The sequence below is a fragment of the Aedes aegypti genome, chromosome 3, assembly GCF_002204515.2.
Source record: "Aedes aegypti strain LVP_AGWG chromosome 3, AaegL5.0 Primary Assembly, whole genome shotgun sequence".
NCBI classification, from domain to species: domain Eukaryota; kingdom Metazoa; phylum Arthropoda; class Insecta; order Diptera; family Culicidae; genus Aedes; species Aedes aegypti.
In genome coordinates, this window is record NC_035109.1 from 288,594,067 (window position 1) to 288,614,657 (window position 20,591).

The following is a 20,591-nucleotide window of genomic DNA, read 5'->3' on the forward strand; positions in this document are numbered from 1 at the left end:
CATTGGTTTCATTTTATGAGCGCCGCGTTACGTTTATCTTCCAACAGGGTTCTGCAAATGGTGTCGCGTTACGCAAAAAGCATTTTTTATTTTTATTGATAAATTCGGTAATGTTGCTTTCGGGTTTCAGAAAAAATGTATATCTAGTATTGTTATTTGTTTAATACATTCGACATTCTGCCTCACAGTGGGGTAATTTGATCCGACACTGGTTAAAATTAATTTAATGTTTCTGTGAAACCTTTTGAGAATGTCGTGCTTTGTAAAAACGTAGATGGCACTTGTGGTCACCATATAAATTTGACTAAATTCTTTGCAATAATGTTAAGATATTTCTGTGATTTTTTAAGAATGTTTCCGGTACAGTGCTTTCGGATGGCGGCGCGAATTATCTTGAGCTTTGATACATGTTAGAATGATTGAATTTGATTGTAAAATAAAAATATGTAAACCTTTCAACGATGTACTTTTAAAAGTATGCCTTCGGCAAAGTCAACAAGCAGACATGTATGATTGTCGGAACTATCCGAAATTCAATAACACAGTGGAGTTAATGGATCTGATAAATGGGTAAAATTATAAAAAGATTCAATAAATTATTTTGAGAATATTGTTTCAGAAATTTGTAGACGACCATAAAAGCTTCCCAATGATGGGACGAAAAATATGTAGAGCTGCTGTACAGTGGGGTAATTACACTTTTCTTGGGTTAAATTTTTTAACCGTTCTTTTGATCTCTTTTGAAGATGATGAGAATATCCGATGTACATTCGATTTTTATAATCTGCTGGTTCAGACATACCGTGTGCAAGTGTTTATGATTTACTAATGGCGGTCTGAAGGATACAGAATTTGTGGCACAGGGGTGTAATTGAACCAGATATTGGGCCAATAACATTTCAACGTAGCCATGTAGTATTTTGAAGATCATGTTTTAGCAAAATTGTTAAGGACGTTTATGGTCTCAAAATAGTGATCTGAATATCATGGAATTCTACCGCACAGCAGAGTTATTAAATCAGATTACTAGGCGAAACTGTGAATTCATTTTAACTTTTAAAATACAATTCCTCAATTATTCAACCGATTGTTGGAGCTTTCATTGAAAGGAAATAGTTGTACCAGATTTAAGCGTTGGCGCAATTCTTCTGAAACCTTCCACGTTTTAGTGAGAGGTAAATAGGGATTTTTTTTTCTTTTTTGCACAAAGCTCTGGTTTTAGGTCTGGTTTTAAGGATGGTTGGTTAATATTCATAAAAATTATCAATTTATAAAATCATCCAATCAGGGCTGCCATGGGCCACTACAAGTCCCTTTGTTAAATCCACAAAACTGGTCGTAAAAATCATCCTAGACCACTGCGCGGTTTTTTTAACACGTAAAAAATCATAATTATAGAACATATAAAATTTGTAATACACGTATAATTTGGGGCATTTCTTAGCCGAGTGGTTAGAGTCCGCGGCTATAAAGCAAAGTCATGTCTGGGTTCGATTTCCGGTCGGTCCAGGATCTTTTCGTAAAGCAAATTTACTTGACTTCCCTGTGCATAGAGTATAATCGTACCTGCCACACGATATACGAATGTGAAAATTACAACTTTGGCAAAGAAAGCTCTCAGTTAACAACTGTGGAAGTATCATAAGAACACTAAACTGAGAAGCAGGTTCTGTCCCAGTGAAGACGTAACGCCAGGAAGAAGAAGTAGTATAATTTGTATTTAAATTAAACACCACCTTAATCACCGAAGCTTATTGCAAAATTAATCAAATTAATTATTATACAACGTAAAGATGAATGTCAACATAGATAAATGTCATGACAAGACATCCAAAAGATTTGAAAAAAAAACTACGTGTCTAAGTTGATTTTTACGAGATGACCATTTTTTACGGTTGCTGCAGATCCTCTCAAAAGCTTTATAATGGCCACCTATATCCAAATACAATCTCAATCATCCGTTATGTTTAGTTATTGATTTCTGATATGTTTTTAACTATGGGCTCCAGAAGAAACTGCGGTCAAGAAAGATTCACCCCCGCACCAAATGCACGATGTACAAAATGCTCATAAGACCGGTAGTCCTCTATGGGCATGAGGCGTGGACTATGCTCGAGGAGGACTTGCAAGCTCTTGGGGTTTTCGAACGCCGAGTGCTAAGGACGATCTTCGGCGGCGTGCAGGAGAACGGCGTGTGGCGGCGATGGATGAACCACGAGCTCGCTCAACTCTACGGCGAACCCAGTATCGTGAAGGTAGCTAAAGCTGGAAGGATACGCTGGGCAGGGCATGTTGCAAGAATGCCGGACAACAACCCTGTAAAGATGGTGTTCGCCACGAATCCGGTCGGAACAAGAAGGCGTGGGGCGCAGCGAGCTAGGTGGATTGACCAGGTACACCAGGACCTGGAGAGCGTGGGTCACAGTCGAGGATGGAGAGAAGCGGCCATGAACCGAGGGAATTGGCGAAATATTGTTGGCGAGGCTTTATCAAGATAATTGATGTAAAGCCAAATAAGTAAGTAAGTAATGTTTTTAAAAACAGCGCAGTGATCCAGGATGATTTTCACGAAATGACCATGTTTACGGATGTTCCGGATCTTCCGGAGGTCATTATTGTGACCACCTAGGTCCATGAACAATTCAAATAATCTATTGCGTTTTATAATAAAGAGTTCTGGTGAGTTTGCAAAAAAAAAAACTGTCTTGGATTATTTTCATGAATTGACCATTTTTACGGATATTCCGGATTATCCGCTGGAGAACCACGTTGTTTGCCATCGAAGCCAAGTATTCCACAACATGTAAGAGACTATTCCTGCACTAAACGGCACCTGTCTGATAAGATTTGGGTCACTAGCCATTAAAAACCAGAGCTACTTGATCAGATTTGAGAGAAAAACAAGAGAAAACAGACATATCCACATTTCACAAAAACGGGGAGGGTTTTAGTGGGGTGGCACCAACGCTGAAAGCTAGTATAACTATTTCCATCTATTAAAATCAAAAATTTCGAAAATCGATTGTAGCATTGCTGAGAACGAGCATTTTGAAATTTGTAGTTTCATCCTGAAAAATTTACGGTGAAAATTAACGTAACGCGACACCAAAACTTTGCACCTAGTGTAACTTTTCGAAGAATGGTCCAATTTTAAATCTTTTTTTATGGAAACACGTATCTTGACGAGTAGGAAGAGAATCCAAAATATAAAAGTTCTATAAGAAGTATTTATTTTACAATGTCAAAAATAAGGCTATTTTCGTAACGCGACACCATAATAATATGACTATTTGAAAAAATACGTTTTCAAAGAACCAATAATTTGTTTGAAAAAATTAAACCCGCACATAACAATGTCATCTAATACCCTTCTAAGACAATCATATTACACTTGATAAACTATGATACAGGGCTTTTATAAAAAAGTTGTTCTCAATTTCTCACCAATAAATTATATAAACTTTATATAACTTTTCAGGTATGTTTTTCACAGTATTTTCAATCAAATTTATGTTTTTTATACAATTCAACATATTTTCTTTCATGTTCTGCATAGCTTTGGAAATATTTCATAGTTTGAATTTTTGATATCCTGGCGTAGATGTGCGTGGAATGTGTCTGTACATGTCGATGGTTGCTACTCCATGATAGATCGGAATTGGTAAGAATTGCACTTCGATCCAAATGAATAAGAGATGGAAGTTTCCGCTTACTCTCGAAGTGCAATTTTAGCAGATCTCATGTTATTGATCAATAACGGCACCGGCCAAGTCCTTACAGTCAGTTGGGATGGGGAAGGAATGTTAGGGTGTAATAATTGTTGCTTCTAGAGACGGAGAATACCTCAGCATCTCCATAATTACCACAGAAAGGGTGTTTATTAGGGAGGAAGGTGAAAGATCTGGGTGTCACCTATGGTCGGTGATGCGCTCCATGGATAAGAAGGAATAATACAACTTTTACTTAGCTTTTTGGCATTTTGTCTCGCGGTGAAAAGATATTTTAATATAGAAAAGATAAAGAGAATTAATCTTCTTAATCGAACTGCAATCAAAGTTCGATTTAAATTAGTGAAATAGTCATGATTTTTTTTAAAGAAAACGTAAGCCTGTAGTATGTCGACATTCATAATATCGAACTAATCAAAGGTTATTTTTGGTAATGACGAAAAAATAAAGGTATGTGTATACTACAGTTATTAAAAACAGAATAAGGGTTTGTGCCGACACTGGTAGTGTAGAACTATCCTTAGTTTGTTTGCAAAATACAAACGTAACGTTGTCTCGATATAAATGTGTAATTATAAGCATGAAACGAGCTCACCAGTTTGTGATCCATTATCGACTAAACAAAAATATCTTTTCACACTCGTCACGATTGACGATTGACCATTGCATGGTGGATGAAATCGTTCGATTGATGAGTTTCCTCGCATAAAACGCTATTTTATGAGTTCATATGTACATTTCGTTTCGTGCCATATAATCGTACATACAATCCGTAGCAGCTATCAAATATAAGATAAGTCGCATAAGAGTACAGATTAGTTCAAAATAAAATCTGCACATTCGCATTGTATATTATTTTATATCATTTAAAACATGCATGTATATCGCTTCCAATTTTGTACGCATAAGGCCTTTTCGAGACATCTTATACGTGAAACATTTCACATATAACCATCGCACAACGCAAAAAGTTATTTCATTATACGTACATTCTGGTTGTCTGGGAAATTCTTGATCAATTAAAGATTTTTTTATTTCAAAACCATCAAAATGTGTAACAAAGCACTGATAATAAGAATGCGAGTATCATTTTTATTATACACTAGTGGTCCCGGCAAACTTCGTCTTGCCATCAAGTAGGCCGTTGAAATACGCCGATCCATAGCGTATTTATTGACAGTTCCGTTCACGCTCGTTTTTTCGACTTTCTTGGTGAATATCCTATGATTTTTATACACACAAACACGTCGGAACCCTCAACGAACAAAACTGAGTAAAAATCATTCAAATCCATTTACCCGTTCGGAAGCCATTTCGTGACATACAAACACCACTCCATTTTTATTTATATAGATTATTCCATCACATTTAGTTTGAGACTAGATTCAATTTTTACTCCACAAAATTCTTAAAGTTCGCGTTCTCAATGAAAAATAATCAGATAATCTCAACAAATGTCTACTTCAGATATATTAGTTCCTCATTTGTAATCCTTATAAAATAGTACATTTTACATTATTCACATTGGTTGAACAACAAGATGAAGTTATCTTATGATTTTTTGGTATCCATTTACACCGTCGTACCTTAATGAATATCAAGTGAGACCAATGTATCTCAATTGGAGAAAATTATCCTTGTTCTGCAATAAAATACATGTTTACTATCATTATAACAGTTGTTTGGTCTTTTAAAGACTGAAAATCCGTGTGATGTCCTTTTTCATAACATATTAAGGCACAGTGCTCCCCTGACGGTTATTATCAGAAAAAAAATCTCCATAAAATCTGTGCTCATCAGTCGTTTTCTATAGCCAAGCTGCAATTCTGGACATCGTTGGCCCACAAGATAAAGCCTCAAAAAACACCCAATTTCAATGCACCAATTCACGAAAAATTGAATTCAAGTGCAATAGGGCGATATTCAAAACTGAAAAGACAATGGAGAGCTCTTTTTCAGTGGTAGTGGAAACGAAATCATGAAGCAAAAAAGCACCACGGATTATGAACTAAACACAAAAAGTTATATTGACTCCAAATTTTGATCTAAACTATCAAAACTCAAATACGGATCGTCAATATGGGTTTCTACTTTCAGGATTGGAAGTCAGATTTTTGTTCCCATTTTGTGTGTAGCACTGTGTAATGTAGGGCCCGAAAGTATAGAACAAACATAAATATTCCTCTCCCGTCTAATCCGAACGACAGCGTCCAAACGATTGGTCTCGGCGGCATGAAGCCCAACACTGTGATCCTTGGCTGGCCGTACGGATGGCGCCAGAGTGAAGACGATCGAACGTGGCATGTGTTCCTGCAGACCGTCCGGAACGTTAGTGCCGCCAGGATGGCTCTGCTGGTACCGAAGGGAATCAACTTCTTCCCGACGTCGCAGGATAAGGTGAGTTTGATGGAGATGTGGCTTGGACGGTACCCTTTTGTTCGTCTAGTTCAGTTTTAGCAGGCTGTTTTTTCTAATGATAACATCGCAGATAAGAGGATTTTCTTTGAAGTTATAAGTGTTTTTTTTTTCAATACGAGTCGAGTTTCGACAACCGTTTGATCCATTTAATTTAAAATAATAAAGATTTTTTTCCGTTTAACTTCTTTAAATCAAAAATGAAAAGTTTTGAAGTTTTCTGTTCAGAGAGTTACAGTTATAGATAGGGTAGGTGTACCAATCATGAGTGCAATAAGTCAACAGTTTGGATTAAAATCAGAATTTCACAGCCTTTACTGGTTTTGTGTTCTATAATAAATCAATGCATTAACTGACATTTGGATGTGGAACGAAAATGAGCTTGGATTTTGTACGAAGTAAATCACACCCTATTTAGTACAAACTTTCATACTTTCGTCGAGCCCAAATAAACATATTGAGGTGTGATACATACATTTTTACTTTTTTTTTATAAATAAAAATAGATCACTAGTGGCGGAAAACATCATATTTTTTTCATCAAATATAATAAAGATTACACTTGTGTTCACCTACTGTTTTTTCATGAAAATTTTCAATTTATTTAGTCACTAACGAAGAAAAAAAATCTGGAAATGAGCCCACAGTCTAAAATTACTTTTGTCGTCTTCTTTTTTCTCATTTCCGCCCAATGCTATTTTTGAATAACAATCTGTAAGAAGGTAAAACTGTGTGCCAATATGATGAACTTGTTTTTTACCTTCTCTGAGAATGCGCTTTTTGTCTGAAATATTTTTGTCTCAAATCTGGAATAAAAGCGGTAACAATGAAGTTTAAAAAAATATCGATACACTTTAGAAAGTGATGTAAATATTGTCTATCACTTGCAATCCCAATACAAATTTGGGAAATGGTTTTGTAGTTCGTTTAGGATAAAAATTATTGACATTGCGACGTGTATTGACAATATTTATCAATGTTTGGCCACAGACTTAAATTGTTACTGCTGTTTTTGAAATTCAAAATTTACCATTTGAAGTTTACTACTTATAGAGTTGCATCCAATAATTAAGTAATAAAAAATGTATTTGCAAACTTAATTTTGAAAAATAAAATGAGAGCAATTGTTTATAAATTTTTAGTGTAACAACAAAGCTGAAAAGACTACTCATTGCTGGCCTGTTCACAGACAAAATTGAGTAGCGTTTTCATCTATGTTCTATAGCCATTTGGACTTCATATTCCTAAACTTGATTGATGGATGCACCCTAGGATATCGTTTGTTTGCAGCATGTCATAGAGGACCGTTTTAAATTCTTCATGATACAGTCAACTCTCTTTACTATTTGTTTTCATATTAGACAATTATACTTGTTACGATCGAATGCTAGTCTGCAATAAATAACTCAAAACAATAATTATCGCTAACATTGCGGATTGATTACTTTGACATGTTGAGTTTCTCTGTCACGTAATGTTCATTATGCAGCTGAAATGCGTTGCATTATGCAAACAGTTACATAATATTTAAGGTAAAATAACACGCAACTTCAAACTGTTGCTTGAAATTGAAGTCTCCATAATACAAATCTGAAATTTAGCGTTTTTCATCCAAAAAAATATACAAAGAGAGTTGACTGAACCTTTGCCCGTTTTATTTTAATGATTCCCAACCCGTGACTGATGCATGATCGCAATTCATACCTGTAACCAACAAACCCCTATTACAATGTTTCCCATTTTCCCCCCACATCTCTACGCCAGATCTCCGGAAACATCGACATCTGGTGGATAGTGCACGATGGTGGCCTGCTGATGTTGCTGCCATTCCTGCTCAAACAGCACCGCTCCTGGAAGAACTGCAAGATGCGCATCTTTACCGTCGCCCAGATGGAAGACAACTCGATCCAGATCAAGAAGGATCTGAAGATGTTCCTGTACCATTTGCGAATCGAGGCCGAGGTGGAGGTCGTTGAGATGGTGAGTAATTTTCGATTTGGTTACTTTTTACAAGCAGCTCAAGATGCATGCAGTCGGTATGAATTAGTCGAGTCTGGGTTAACTTAGAAGCCCTCCCCGTGAGATTTCTTAAAATAACCAACTCAAACATCATACGTTCCTGGAACAGGTAGATCCAATTCTTAAAAATACCGGAATTACCGCTTGTTCTAAATTAATGTCTCCAAGTCTCCAAGACAAGCATCTTGCCAACAAGACTACATGTTTTCTTAAGCCGAAGTAGGCCGTAATTGAAATGTGTACGTGTCGTTGATGATTGTTGCTAATTCATCTCACGATTTCGAATCAAAGAAAATCAGTTGGTTTTGCACTGACACAGCTGAAAAAGTATCAGCATACTTTATGCATGTTAGCGCGTACAGTGATACTTTTTCAAGTCAATATAAACTATCAAGACTGAGTTTTATCACTTTGGAATGCAAGCTGAAAAGTTATCATTGTTGCCAAAACGAATGACAGGCTACTTAGCCTTAATTCAATCTATTCAGAAATTTTCGAAGCATTTGTCCATGAATTCTCCAAGAAATCCTCCACGAGTTTCCTATCATCCACGAGCTAAGACTATCCTCTTTCATTTTTCTCCTACAGTAACCGGCGAAAATAAAGATCATTCTATAATGAATTTAAAAACGTTTCCAAAAGTCAAAGATTTGCACAAGAGTTGGTCGTTATGATACATCCTATCAAAAGATAAACAAGAAAAGATTATTTTGGTTCACTGGTATTGGTTGTTTTTTATTACACAAACAAAAATAAACAGCAATTTCATGGATATCACTTTAATGAGGTATGTCAAAAAAAAAGATCAATTTCAAAACTGAACAGATAAATCGATTAAAACCAAATAAAGCCAACTTATTAATAATCAATGTGACCTACTTTTGCTTCGATGATCGCCCGCAGTCGTTTTGGCATGCTTTCCACTAGGTTTTTGAGGTAGCGGGGATCCAGTTTGTCCCAGGCCTTTTCCAATACCGCAAAATGCGTTTGTTTGTGGTTTACGCCAGTTATCTCCACTTTATTATCCAGAATCGCCCATAGATCGGGTTCAAGTCAGGGCTCTGAGGTGGCCATTCCAAGGGTTTAATGCGGCAGGTTCGGAAGAAGGCGAGCGTTTTTTTAGCCGTATACTTGTGGTCATTATCTTGCTGAAAGGTGTAGTTGTCTTCCTCACCCACTTTCTGCAATGATTCCTCCAGATTTTCATTCAGAATATCCATGTAGCGATCTGCTGTCATGATTCCATTGATTAGTGCCAGTTTACCCACTCCAGACCACGAGAAACAGCCCCAGACCATAGCGTTACCTCCACCGTGTTTCATGGTTGGCTGGAGATGTTTGTCCTGCAGACCTTCATCACTTTTGCGCCCCACTCTCTGCCTTCGTTTCCTGTTGAACAGCTCAAACTTCCATTCGTCCGACCACACAACACGTTTCCAGAACTCCAGGAACTTGTTCATGTGGAGCCTGGCGAATTTCAACAGCTTTTTCTTCGAACTTGCTTATAAACAGTCGCTTCCTGGTGAAATTGCTCTTTAATTCACGCTCAGCAACACGTCGACGAATCACACGATCAGAAATCGGTAAACTCAACTTTTCTTTAATTTTTCGGATGGTGCCGAACGGATTTTTCTTGATCTCTCGGATGATTTTGCGGTCCTCTCGGTGATCTGTTTTATGCTTTCGTCCACGTCTAGGCTGATCAGCAACAGTTCCAAGCCTCTGGTGCTTCAGAAATAACCTTTGAACTGCACCGCGACTCACTCCATAATATGGAGTCCATATCTTTCAGCAATTGCTTGCTGGGTATGGTTCCTGTTGCAATCACGTACGATCAGGATTCGGACCTGCAGGTGGCAACCCTGGTCGTCGTGCTTGTCGGGAAGATTTTCCCTACGAGGTTTTCCCACGATTTCCGACGGCCACTTCGCTTCTTTAACCCCTCTACCGGCAGCTTTTTTTCATTTTTTCATTTTTTACCGCAAAATGAATATTCAAATCGTTATAACTTTTTTGTTTTTCAATATTTTTGCACCATTTTTTCACAAGTTCACAAACAACTCTTCTAGCTTAGGAATCCGTGTCGATATTAATCATTGGAGATTTGATTTTGAAGATATTCCGATGTTCCTTGGGGGACCGACATTTTCCATATAAAATGTCTTTGGCGACCATTTTGTTGTTGGTCAATTTATCAAAAAAAAATAAAATGTGGGCTTTATAATGCCAGGTAATAAGGAGCTACTCTGAAAAAATCATACAAATCAATTAAGAATTGTTGGAGATTTCTGAAAATTACAATATGATGTTTTTTGAAGTTTTTAAGATCTTTATTGTGTCGAGCACTTTATATGTGCATGCCCGCAATACGAATCAGCCCGAAGATCATTCGGAATTTCTGGAAGTATTCGTAGCGCCCTAGGAAATGATGCGGCCACCGTGTCAACTTTAATAGGTTTCCTAAAAGCTACCAAACTGTACGAACAAATCTGAGCCAACAATCCAAGCCAATAATCAAGAGCCACTTCATCGTGGTTTCGCAGTTCTATTGAGCTTTCAAATGTGAACAGCTGAGAAGCAGGCTCTGTCCCAGTGGGGAACGTAACGCCAGAAAGAAGAAGAAGGGGGGTAAAAAACGAGTCACGCGAAACGAATTCAATTGATGGTGCCATCACAGAGCACTCTCGAGCAAAACGCAAACAAAACATCACAATGTAGCTAAAACAGCTTTACTGTATAATGGCGAGACCCCTTGGTTGGGCTCAAACCGGTGACCTCTCCTGCCGGTGACCTCTCCTGCCGGTGACCTCATCAAGACTATGTTAAGGCACCTAATGAAGGCTCAAGTGACATGTGCCAAACGGAGCCACGTGTGGGGAAGTGAATAAAAACGATGTTATAGTTTGGGATGGAAAGTAAAGTTTTCTGTGTGATAGTGTGAAAATGTATGAGTTAGTGAAAGAAAGAGTGGATGAGTAAGTAAGAGAGTTTATAAGCTGTAATAAATTCCTAAATCGACTCTTCCAGCTGCAGGCTTGACAGGAACTCATCTGCGAATTCAAGGTTATTCTGCCGAGTAAATATTTAACTCAAAATTCACGACACAAATCGATTTGACATTTCTTTGGACTTTGTTTGCAATACATATCATGATATTTTTGATACATCGCAAATTAAGTTTTAGAACCACCAACATATTTGCAACTTGCACCGGAAAGCCAACTATGCGGAATAACCCAGTATGTGGCCAGGTCATCCTATTCTTCTTTTGACTTGACTTTGACTTTTTCTTGACTTAATCAAGTTTGATATGTCACAAGATAGGTCTCAAGACCGCCAATATAATGGCTACTTCCTCTGGGGAACAAGGTATCCAAAACAACCTGGCATGTTATCAAGTCATTCAGGAACCTTTGAATTACCCTTCTTTAGCCTTGATTTGTGAATTTATGAAGTTTGATGTTGCCAGCTAGGTTTCAGAACCGACAGTTTAGAGGCCATTTCCCCCAGGAAACCGGGAATTCAGAACAATCCGACATGTGGTCAAGTCATTCAAATACATTTGAACCACCTGTAGACCTAATTTGAAAATTCATGAAAATTGATATGTCGCTAGCCAGGTTTCAGATTCACCAATATAATGGCCACTTCCACCAGTGAACCGGTATTCGGACCAACCCAGCATATGGCCAAGTCATCCGAAAATGGTCGAACTATTTTTATTTGGACTTGGTTTTCTAAATCATGAAGTTGATTTGCCGCAAGCCATGGACTCGAAATTAAAGTAATTACTGATTCTTCAAGTGGGATTATTTCAGTACTCCTCGTGATAAATCCAAAATTACGGTGAATTTCTAATCGATGACGGCGGTTCAAAAAAATTGAAAAAAATTGTGATTGACCCAGAAAATTCAACTGAAATTAATTGAAAAACCGATGGGAAATAATATTATTAAATTGAAAATTTCAATCAAATTTGACGTTAGACTCGCATGAATGACGAATGCATCCCGATACTACAAACACATAAAACGGGTTGTGTTCCACATATGATGAAAAGCCAACGTAAGAAGATGTTCAAAACGATTTTCACAAAAACCAGCTAATTCAAAACTCACGACTGAATATTTTGTTCAAGATTAGCGCAGTGAATTGTAAAGTGTGACAGTTATGCGTAGAAATACAGTAGTGGGACAGTTATGCGTGGAAATTCAACAATGGGACAAATTGACTTGGCTTGCTTTTCATTGATTTTCCGAACAAAGTTAATTTTTGGTAAGTGTTTTCTAAAACTATACGTAAAACTAAACTGTTTGATGACAAAAACTCAGAATGCACAAAAAGTAACATGGGACAATTATGCGTATAACGGCAGTGCACCAAATTGCTTCATTTTTTCACAACAAACTCTCATTAACGTATTGTTCCGAAGAGTAAATACCAGAGTACGATTAAAATTATGTAGCCTGAGATATTAACGGGGGGTTCTGGTTACGCGTTGAGGAATTTTGGAATATCTTAAAAACCAGATGACCAATGATCAATATCGACACAGATCCTACAACTAGAAAGGTTTTTCGAGAACTTGTGAAAATTTGGTGCAAAAATATTGAAAACCAAAGAAGTTATAACGATTTGAATATTCATTTTGCGGTAAAAAATGAAGCTGCCGCACAGTGGTCCAGTTTTAAAAAATCATGGCAGAAATTGCGCATTCTCAATATTTCACTATTTTTAGCCATTACAAGTGTTTAGGAATATGATTTTGGGTTGAAGACTCTATTTTGGGCATAGTCACAATATTTTGGTTCTCATAGAGCAAAATCTAATAAAAATGCTGTTTTTCATACATTTTTTGGCTCTCAACTATTCCAAACAACTATCGTTTAGGCAAACTTAGGCAAGAAGAATCTTCTTCAATCGGTTCCTTAGTCTAAAGCGCGCGTTTGTGCAAGATATCATCGATCGATTTGTACGGTATAAAGAGCATTAATTTAATAATGTTAACGATACTTGAATATAAATTTGCATCCGAGGATGCTGAACCTTTATGAGAATGGGTTATTGATTAGAAAAAAATATACTGAAACCCAATTTGGCACGGGTTTTGGTGAAATGGATTAGTTGAGTTTTTAAGCAAAAATTCAAGTTTTTGGACATGTGCAGCTATTGAACGTCTGGACATATAAAAAACATTTCAATTTTTAAATTCTTGTACTATTCTTAACTATCTGATAGTAGATGAATGTTTGACGTTGTTTTTCATCTAAAAACTATGTTTGGAAATTTTTGCCAGCTGTTTGAAAATCTGGAACAATGTGTGCCGGTAGAGGGGTTAATCGCCATTCGCGCCACAGCTCTTGCTGCTTGGAATTCCGCCAACGCTTCGGGTTGATCTGCTGTAGGCGTCGGAGTGACCGAAGGCTGGATCGGCGCGTGAAGGCGATAAGCGACAAGATGTAGAGAGGTATCGGTTTGAACGCGTTCGAAAGGTATGCCTTCCCGGATGGAAAGGCCTTCATCGTGTTGCCAGTAGTTGGCGTTCGACTGTACCAGCAACGTGTAGTTTCTGCCAACGAAGCCTGGTGGAACAATAGTCTGGTTCACCTCCTCCAAAGCTGCGACGCATGGTTCGAGGTTTGTGCTGAGTAGGTTCAGCTCGCTGATGTTGTCCCTAAGACCACGAATTCCACTGGAGGGCAAAGCAGCCGCCGCCGGAGCGAGTATCCGTAGCTGATCGTGTGGTGGATGACGAGGATGATGTTCTTCGTAGCGGCGGATCTGTTGTGGGAGAAAGAGGTTATGCGATAGCCTTTGCCGCCAGAAAGATCATACAATCACTTGCCTGTGGGACGCTTTGTTTCACAGTACCAGCTGCTGTCGAAACCATTACACCAGTTCTGTCAATGCCGACAACAGCCGGCACAGGGAAAGCGCTTCGTGTAATGTTTCTCGATGGGCCTTCTCCGGGAGATAAAGGTGGAGAATATCAGGCGCAGTAGCATCCGTTTGTGAAGGAAAATAAACTACTACACGGCTGCTTCCAGAAACGCCGGCAACAGCCAGCACTGGGGAAAAACTTGTTGTAGTATCGTCGGTGATTTGGTTGTTGGATACGATCCTGATGCTTTATGTTGGTACAGAGTGGATGATATTTTGGTGGCTTTGCGATGTCGTGATGGTGTTTGAAGTGCCCTCGGCTACGAAGATGAACTCGTCATCAACGGGTTAGGGTACGACGTCCCAGATGACTCCTTCAGCCTGCCGTACCTGCGTCGGAAGAGGTAGGTACTACAATTTCCCTACATGCGAGGGACGTCATTGTATTCCGAACGTTGATCGAGAATGGGTTTATCGAAGACGCAGGCTAAGGGTGTATCCGATACTTCAGACTCTTCGCCGAAATACATCATCTGAGTCAGATCATGGATGCTGGGTGCGGTATTCGGGGGGCGGGCTGGTATGTGGTAAGCCGAAACCAACCGGTAGATAAATTTCGAAGCTCTTTCACGCTTCGTCTCTTGAACGACCAGAGGTTGTTCCTTGAGCGCGTCATCGGGCCACTCGTTGCTCTCGGCTATGGGAGGGCTTCTTTACGACGACGGTTTCTCTTACGAGGTGCGCTTCCAGCTCCTTCAGCTTCCTCTCAAGAACGCTGTTTTGGGCCGCTACCTGGGCTACAGCTTGTTGCTCTCACACGTTTTCTGGCCTCCGGGAAACTCATCTTTTCACTCACTTTTGCTTTGAAGCGATCACTTCCTTTCTGTAGCACGTGCTCAAGCGATCTCATGTAGCAATGCACTAGCTCAAACGATCACATCTGCACTGGCTCATGCGCCGTCTCATGAGAAAATCTCAATGTGACAGTGCATTTGAGCCTCGCAGAAGAAGGCTTGAGAGGCAAGGAAAAGGGATTAAACTGTGTATCAAACTGCTCGTAGGCTGACGTGGTTCAACGCGGTTGAGATTTTAGATTTTGAATTGAAAAACTTGGCCTGGCCACCGAAGAAGCATAGGCATAGACCGAAATCGTATGCTTTCGTGAGGTTATTGTACTAGGCAAACATAACTGCATAAAAGGACTCCTAGTAAGCGCATGCGACGAGCCTCACGAGATGTCACGAGATATATTTTGTACGTATCCGCATCTCGTGCCTCACATAATTTGTGAGCTGCGATATGAAATATCGCATGGCACTCTAGCTCATTTAGGTATACATGAGAAACACGACACTCTGGTAACAACACGTAGCAAGCCGACATTCATATACCGTTTTGATTCATATTACGGACACTTAAGGCCTCAGTGAAGTACAACTCAGCATAGAGCATACAAAATAAATCATTATGTATGATTCCTCAGCGTTATCCAGCGTCGAAAACCCTACTCTTTAAAATGATGAGTAAATAATACGCTTCCGCAACTTGACTAATTTTAAATAAGTCGAGATGTGTGGCCTTTTCATGATTCTTATTCCGGACGCTTCGTCACTTTTGCCTCATATTCCGGACACTTTGACTCGAATTCCGGACAGCTCATGATAATCATTAATAGAACAGTGAAATCATAAATTGAAATCGTCAAACCACTAAAGAGACGTCTAAGGCAGTTGGGTATTATAAATTTGCATAGATATTTATGGAAAAAGCTTATTAAAAAGAGCCTCCAAAGTGAGAACTTTTTAATGGCAAAAATTGAAACATTTCGTGGGAAATATTTCCCATACAAAATAGAGTGTCCGGAATTTGAAGCTGTCCGTAATATGAATCAAAACGGTACTCCGCGTACGTGGTCTTACCAAACGTAAGGATTAGTGCCGTTGAATTAACCGGCTGCCGGCTTTATTTCAGGTGATACGTTGGTCACGAATCACCTTCTGACTGATCATCTCCGTCAAAATATCCTTTTCCTCCATCTGAATAAGGTCGATGTACACACCTACTTACATTCAGATTCGGGTGAAGGAAAACTTCTACCTCGGTTTGTCAGCTTGAATAACTTGGACTTTCAATAATTTCGAAAACCCCCAAACTTTTCGACCCATTTTCATTTTTCAGAAATACCTTCTTCTGGACAATATAAACAAGAGTGACGTCATATTCCAATTTTGACAGGTCTCCTGAACGCGGATTTGTATGGAAATGACAGTTCGACGCTGTTCCAATTTTGACATTGAAGACACTCTTATTTAAATACACTCTGACCAAGTCGGTGAATGAAATCGGCCGGAGATCCGGGTGACAGCTATCACCTAGCTATTTGTTTTGTCGTTGCTAGCAAGTGGTTTCGCCGTTTTTGGCTGCTTTTCCACCGATTTTCACCGCGGAAAACTGAGAAAATTCGCCTGTTTCGACTCGAGACCGCACACAAAGCCAACTGGTCACCACGGTGTGTCAACGGACGATGACCAGTAATTGTGGTTATCAGATGAATTCAATACTCTCCAAACTTGTGGCAATGTCTCCATACGTGAGACAAACCAAGCGGCAACTACAAGGGGAAGGTCATGAAAACGGTCAAAATCCTCCATATGACAGCCTATCAAACTTTCTACACACCTGCTGGGCTTCCTCTATGTATACTCATACGAAAACACCGTTATGTCTAGAAAACCTCTGTAATAACTATTAGAAGTGTGGCAAACAATCCGACTTCTGAAAACCCGTCAGAACACCCCCACAACGAGCGAGGACGGGTGCCATAATTGAATTTTCAGCACAGAAAAACACCAACAAACTTCTCGAGCATCAAAATCTTTTGAAATCTATTTTTCCGCCAGCGTGCTTTTTATTTACTCTTGTGCTGCTGCTGCTGCTGTTCCGGTTGGTACTGCTCAGAGACAGGCTCGAACGCAGATGTGGACCATGGCCTACGACAGACAGACAGCTCGCGATGATGTAGTATACCCGTGGTGGTCCTTCGTTTCGTGAGCTATTATAGGATGGTTTGGAGGAGGGGCCAAAGAGAAAAGCTGGCAACCGGCTGTCCTGATCCTCTTGGACGCCCGGCCCAAAAACTGGGCAAACATTTTATTTTATACGATGTGTAGTACATTGTGTACCAACGCTGGTTATTGTTTTATATTTCACTAGTAGGGCGAAAGGTTTTTCGTTTTTTTTTTTCTTCTCGTCGTATTTGCTGTAGGTTTTTAGCTGGGATGACGAACTGGACCCGTTTGGCCTTGGGAGCTTTGGACACGTGAGCCGAGCCAGCGGGTAACATATTTCCAGCTTTCAATTAAATTGTTTATTGTGAGAGCATCAGTGTATTCATATATTCAGTGCAAGTGAATTTTGAAACAGGACAATTTAAACCCATTTACGGCGTTACAGATTTGGAACGCAATTGTGACAGAATTATTGATAATTCACCCAATAAACGTGGGCCATTGTGTTGTTACTTTACGTATAGAGTTACAAAAAATGAAAGACAATTTCAATCGATCGATTCAAATTAGTTTAATCTTCAAACAATTCATTTATCGTTTTCGTTTATTAATTTATTGGGGTGATACCACCCAGTAAACACACGATAGTATACAGGGTGTCCGCAAATTATCCGTACAAACTTTGAAGACATGGCTCTATACAATCAAGCATAATAAATTCAATATTCTTGCATGGTTTTAAACATTGGCTTATCATACTCTTAAGAAGTAAGTTTGACACATTTCCGATTTCTTTTTTTTTTTTTTTTTATCTAGATCGTTTATTTGAGGCTCAAATGCGTTTAACGCTTTACGGAGCCGAAATTCATTTTTTGTATTTTTATTACATACAATTAATTGGCTTTTTCAACATTAATATGGGATGGAGCCAGGGTACTCGTGGCAGCTCGAGGTTAGTGGTCACAATTTTTGAAGGAAGGACTTGGTAGGGATTGGAATCCGGGTTCTCAGCAGCTCATCCGGGAGGTATAACGTGGCATCTTGATTCTCGTTTCATGGCGTTGGTAGCGATTTCTTGCCGGTATTCGACTGCCGGATGGCCAGGATCCTCAATCCAACACAAAGTGGACAAAACACAAAAAAAAAACTGGGGAAGAGAACACAAGAGAATTAAACTTTTATACAAGACGAGCGAAGAAAATCGTAAATTGCGACCATATAAATAAGATCGCGGGTGCCCAACACATCTCTAACTGGAACATAGGGTTGTCTACCTCGGGCCGCAAGGGTATCCAAAAGTTGCGCTCTGGAGGCGTCCATATCCGGGCACTGCCAAACTACGTGATCGATGTCATCATAACCGGAACCACACCTATTACAAATATTGCTCAGCGCGAGGTTAATCCTGTGGAGATGTGCATCTAGCGAGTAATGGTTGGACATAAGTCTTGACATCACGCGAATGAAATCTCGACTTATGTCCAAACCTTTCCACCAGGCTCGCAAGGAAACTCTAGGAATTATGGAATGTAACCACCGTCCCAGTTGGCCATTTAGCCAATCGCTTTGCCAACCGCGAAGAGAACTTTGACGTACTAAATGAAAAAATTCATCGTGTGAAATTCGTCTATCATAAATCTCACCTTCCTCAGCGCCCACCTTTGCGAGAGAGTCCGCCTTCTCATTGCCATAAATTAGGCAATGTGAGGGGACCCATACAAAGGTAATCTTGTATGATCTTTCGACCAGAGCACACATCTGCTCTCTTATTTTTGTAAGAAAGTAAGATGCATGCTTTACGGGTTTCATCGATCGGAGTGCCTCGATTGAACTGAGACTATCCGAAAAGATGAAGAAGTGGTCTGCGGGCATGTTTGAGATCATCCCCAAAGCGAAGTTGATTGCTGCCAGCTCAGCAACATAAACCGTGCAAGGTTCCTGAAGTTTTCGGAAGGCGGAAGAATTTTCATTGAAGACACCGAAACCAGTGGATCCATTTATACGAGACCCGTCAGTGAAATATCTCCTGTAGGAATCAACATTCTGGAACTTTGCGTTGAAAATACGTGGAATAGTTATACATCGAAGTTGATCTGGAATTCCATGAATAGCTTGTTTCATGGACAGATCATATTCAACAGAGGAACTGTCATTGGCGAAGCGTACACGTGGAGGGTTATAACATGGAAGGCTAATGTCAGATGACATGTAGTAGAGATAAACTCTCATGAATTTTGACTGAGTGTTCAGTTTGAGCAATTCTTCGAAGTTTTCGATGACGAGTGTGTTGCTCACTCCACACTTAATAAGTATTCTTAGCGAGAGCTCCCAGAATCGGTTCTGTAGCGGTAAAACCCCTGCCAGAACCTCTAGGCTCGCATTATGTGTTGAATGCATACACCCTAAGGCGATACGCAAACAACGATATTGAATTCGTTCCAATTTAATCAAGTGGCAGTTTGCTGCTGAGAGAAAACAGAAAGAGCCATACTCTAGAACAGAGAGAATGGTTGTTTTATAAAGTTTTATGAGGTCTTCCGGGTGAGCACCCCACCATGTTCCGGTAATTGTTCGTAGAAAATTGATCCTTTGTTGACATTTTTCCGTTAAATACCTAATATGAGTTCGCCAAGTGCCTTTTGAATCAAACCAGACCCCAAGGTATTTTGAAGTCAAAGACTGGTCGATGTCTGTTCCCAAAAGCTTAAGCTTTAGTTGGGCAGGGTTCCGCTTCCTTGAAAATACGACCAGTTGAGTTTTTTGCGGAGCAAACTCGATCCCTAAATTTCTAGCCCAAGTGGATAGATTATCAAGGGAATTTTGCAATGGTCTTTGCAAGATTTCCGCTCGTGGGCCCTTCATAGAAACCACAGCATCATCTGCAAGTTGTCTTAGCGTGCATGGTTCTTCCAAACAGTTGTCAATATCTTTAACATAAAAATTATAAAGCAAGGGACTCAGACATGAGCCTTGGGGAAGGCCCATATAGCTAATTCTGGAAGTTGTCAGTTGACCGAGAGTGAAGCTCATGTGTTTTTCTGACAACAGATTGTACAAGAAATTATTCAATATTCCAGGTAGTCCACTATTGTGCAAATTTTCTGACAATATTTCTATGGAAACTGAATCAAAAGCGCCCTTAATATCCAAGAAAACCGAAGCCAATTGCTCCTTGTCCGCAAAGGCTAGTTGAATATCTGATGAAAGCAACGCTAGACAATCGTTTGTTCCTTTGCCCTTGCGAAAGCCAAATTGTGTACTGGAAAGCATGTTGTTTGATTCGACCCAGTGGTCGAGTCGCGATAGGATCATTTTTTCGAACAATTTCCTTAAACATGATAACATAGCGATCGGGCGGTATGAATTATGATCAGACGCTGGTTTCCCAGGCTTTTGAATTGCTATTACTTTGACCTGTCTCCATTCCGGTGGAACAATGTTGTGCTCCATGAATGAGTTGAACAGGTCAAGTAACCGTCTTTTAGCGATATCGGGGAGATTTTTAAGAAGATTGAACTTAATCATATCGCGTCCCGGAGAG

General features: G+C 39.4%; 1 protein-coding gene across 14 annotated transcripts in view; it reads left to right on the top strand.

Moving 5' to 3' along the window:
• LOC5575390 (solute carrier family 12 member 4) overlaps positions 1 to 20,591 on the top strand; it is a 791,918-nt gene that overhangs the window by 711,574 nt on the left and 59,753 nt on the right. For 10 of the 14 annotated variants that reach the window (XM_021849571.1, XM_021849567.1, XM_021849570.1 and 7 more), the window contains 3 exons: positions 5,936 to 6,125; positions 6,863 to 6,865; positions 7,908 to 8,123. In XM_021849571.1, the coding sequence (XP_021705263.1) occupies positions 5,936 to 6,125; positions 6,863 to 6,865; positions 7,908 to 8,123 (409 nt within the window). The remainder of the gene's footprint in view (positions 1 to 5,935; positions 6,126 to 6,862; positions 6,866 to 7,907; positions 8,124 to 20,591) is intronic. The other 4 variants (XM_021849576.1, XM_021849564.1, XM_021849566.1 and 1 more) reach the window with 1 other exon arrangement.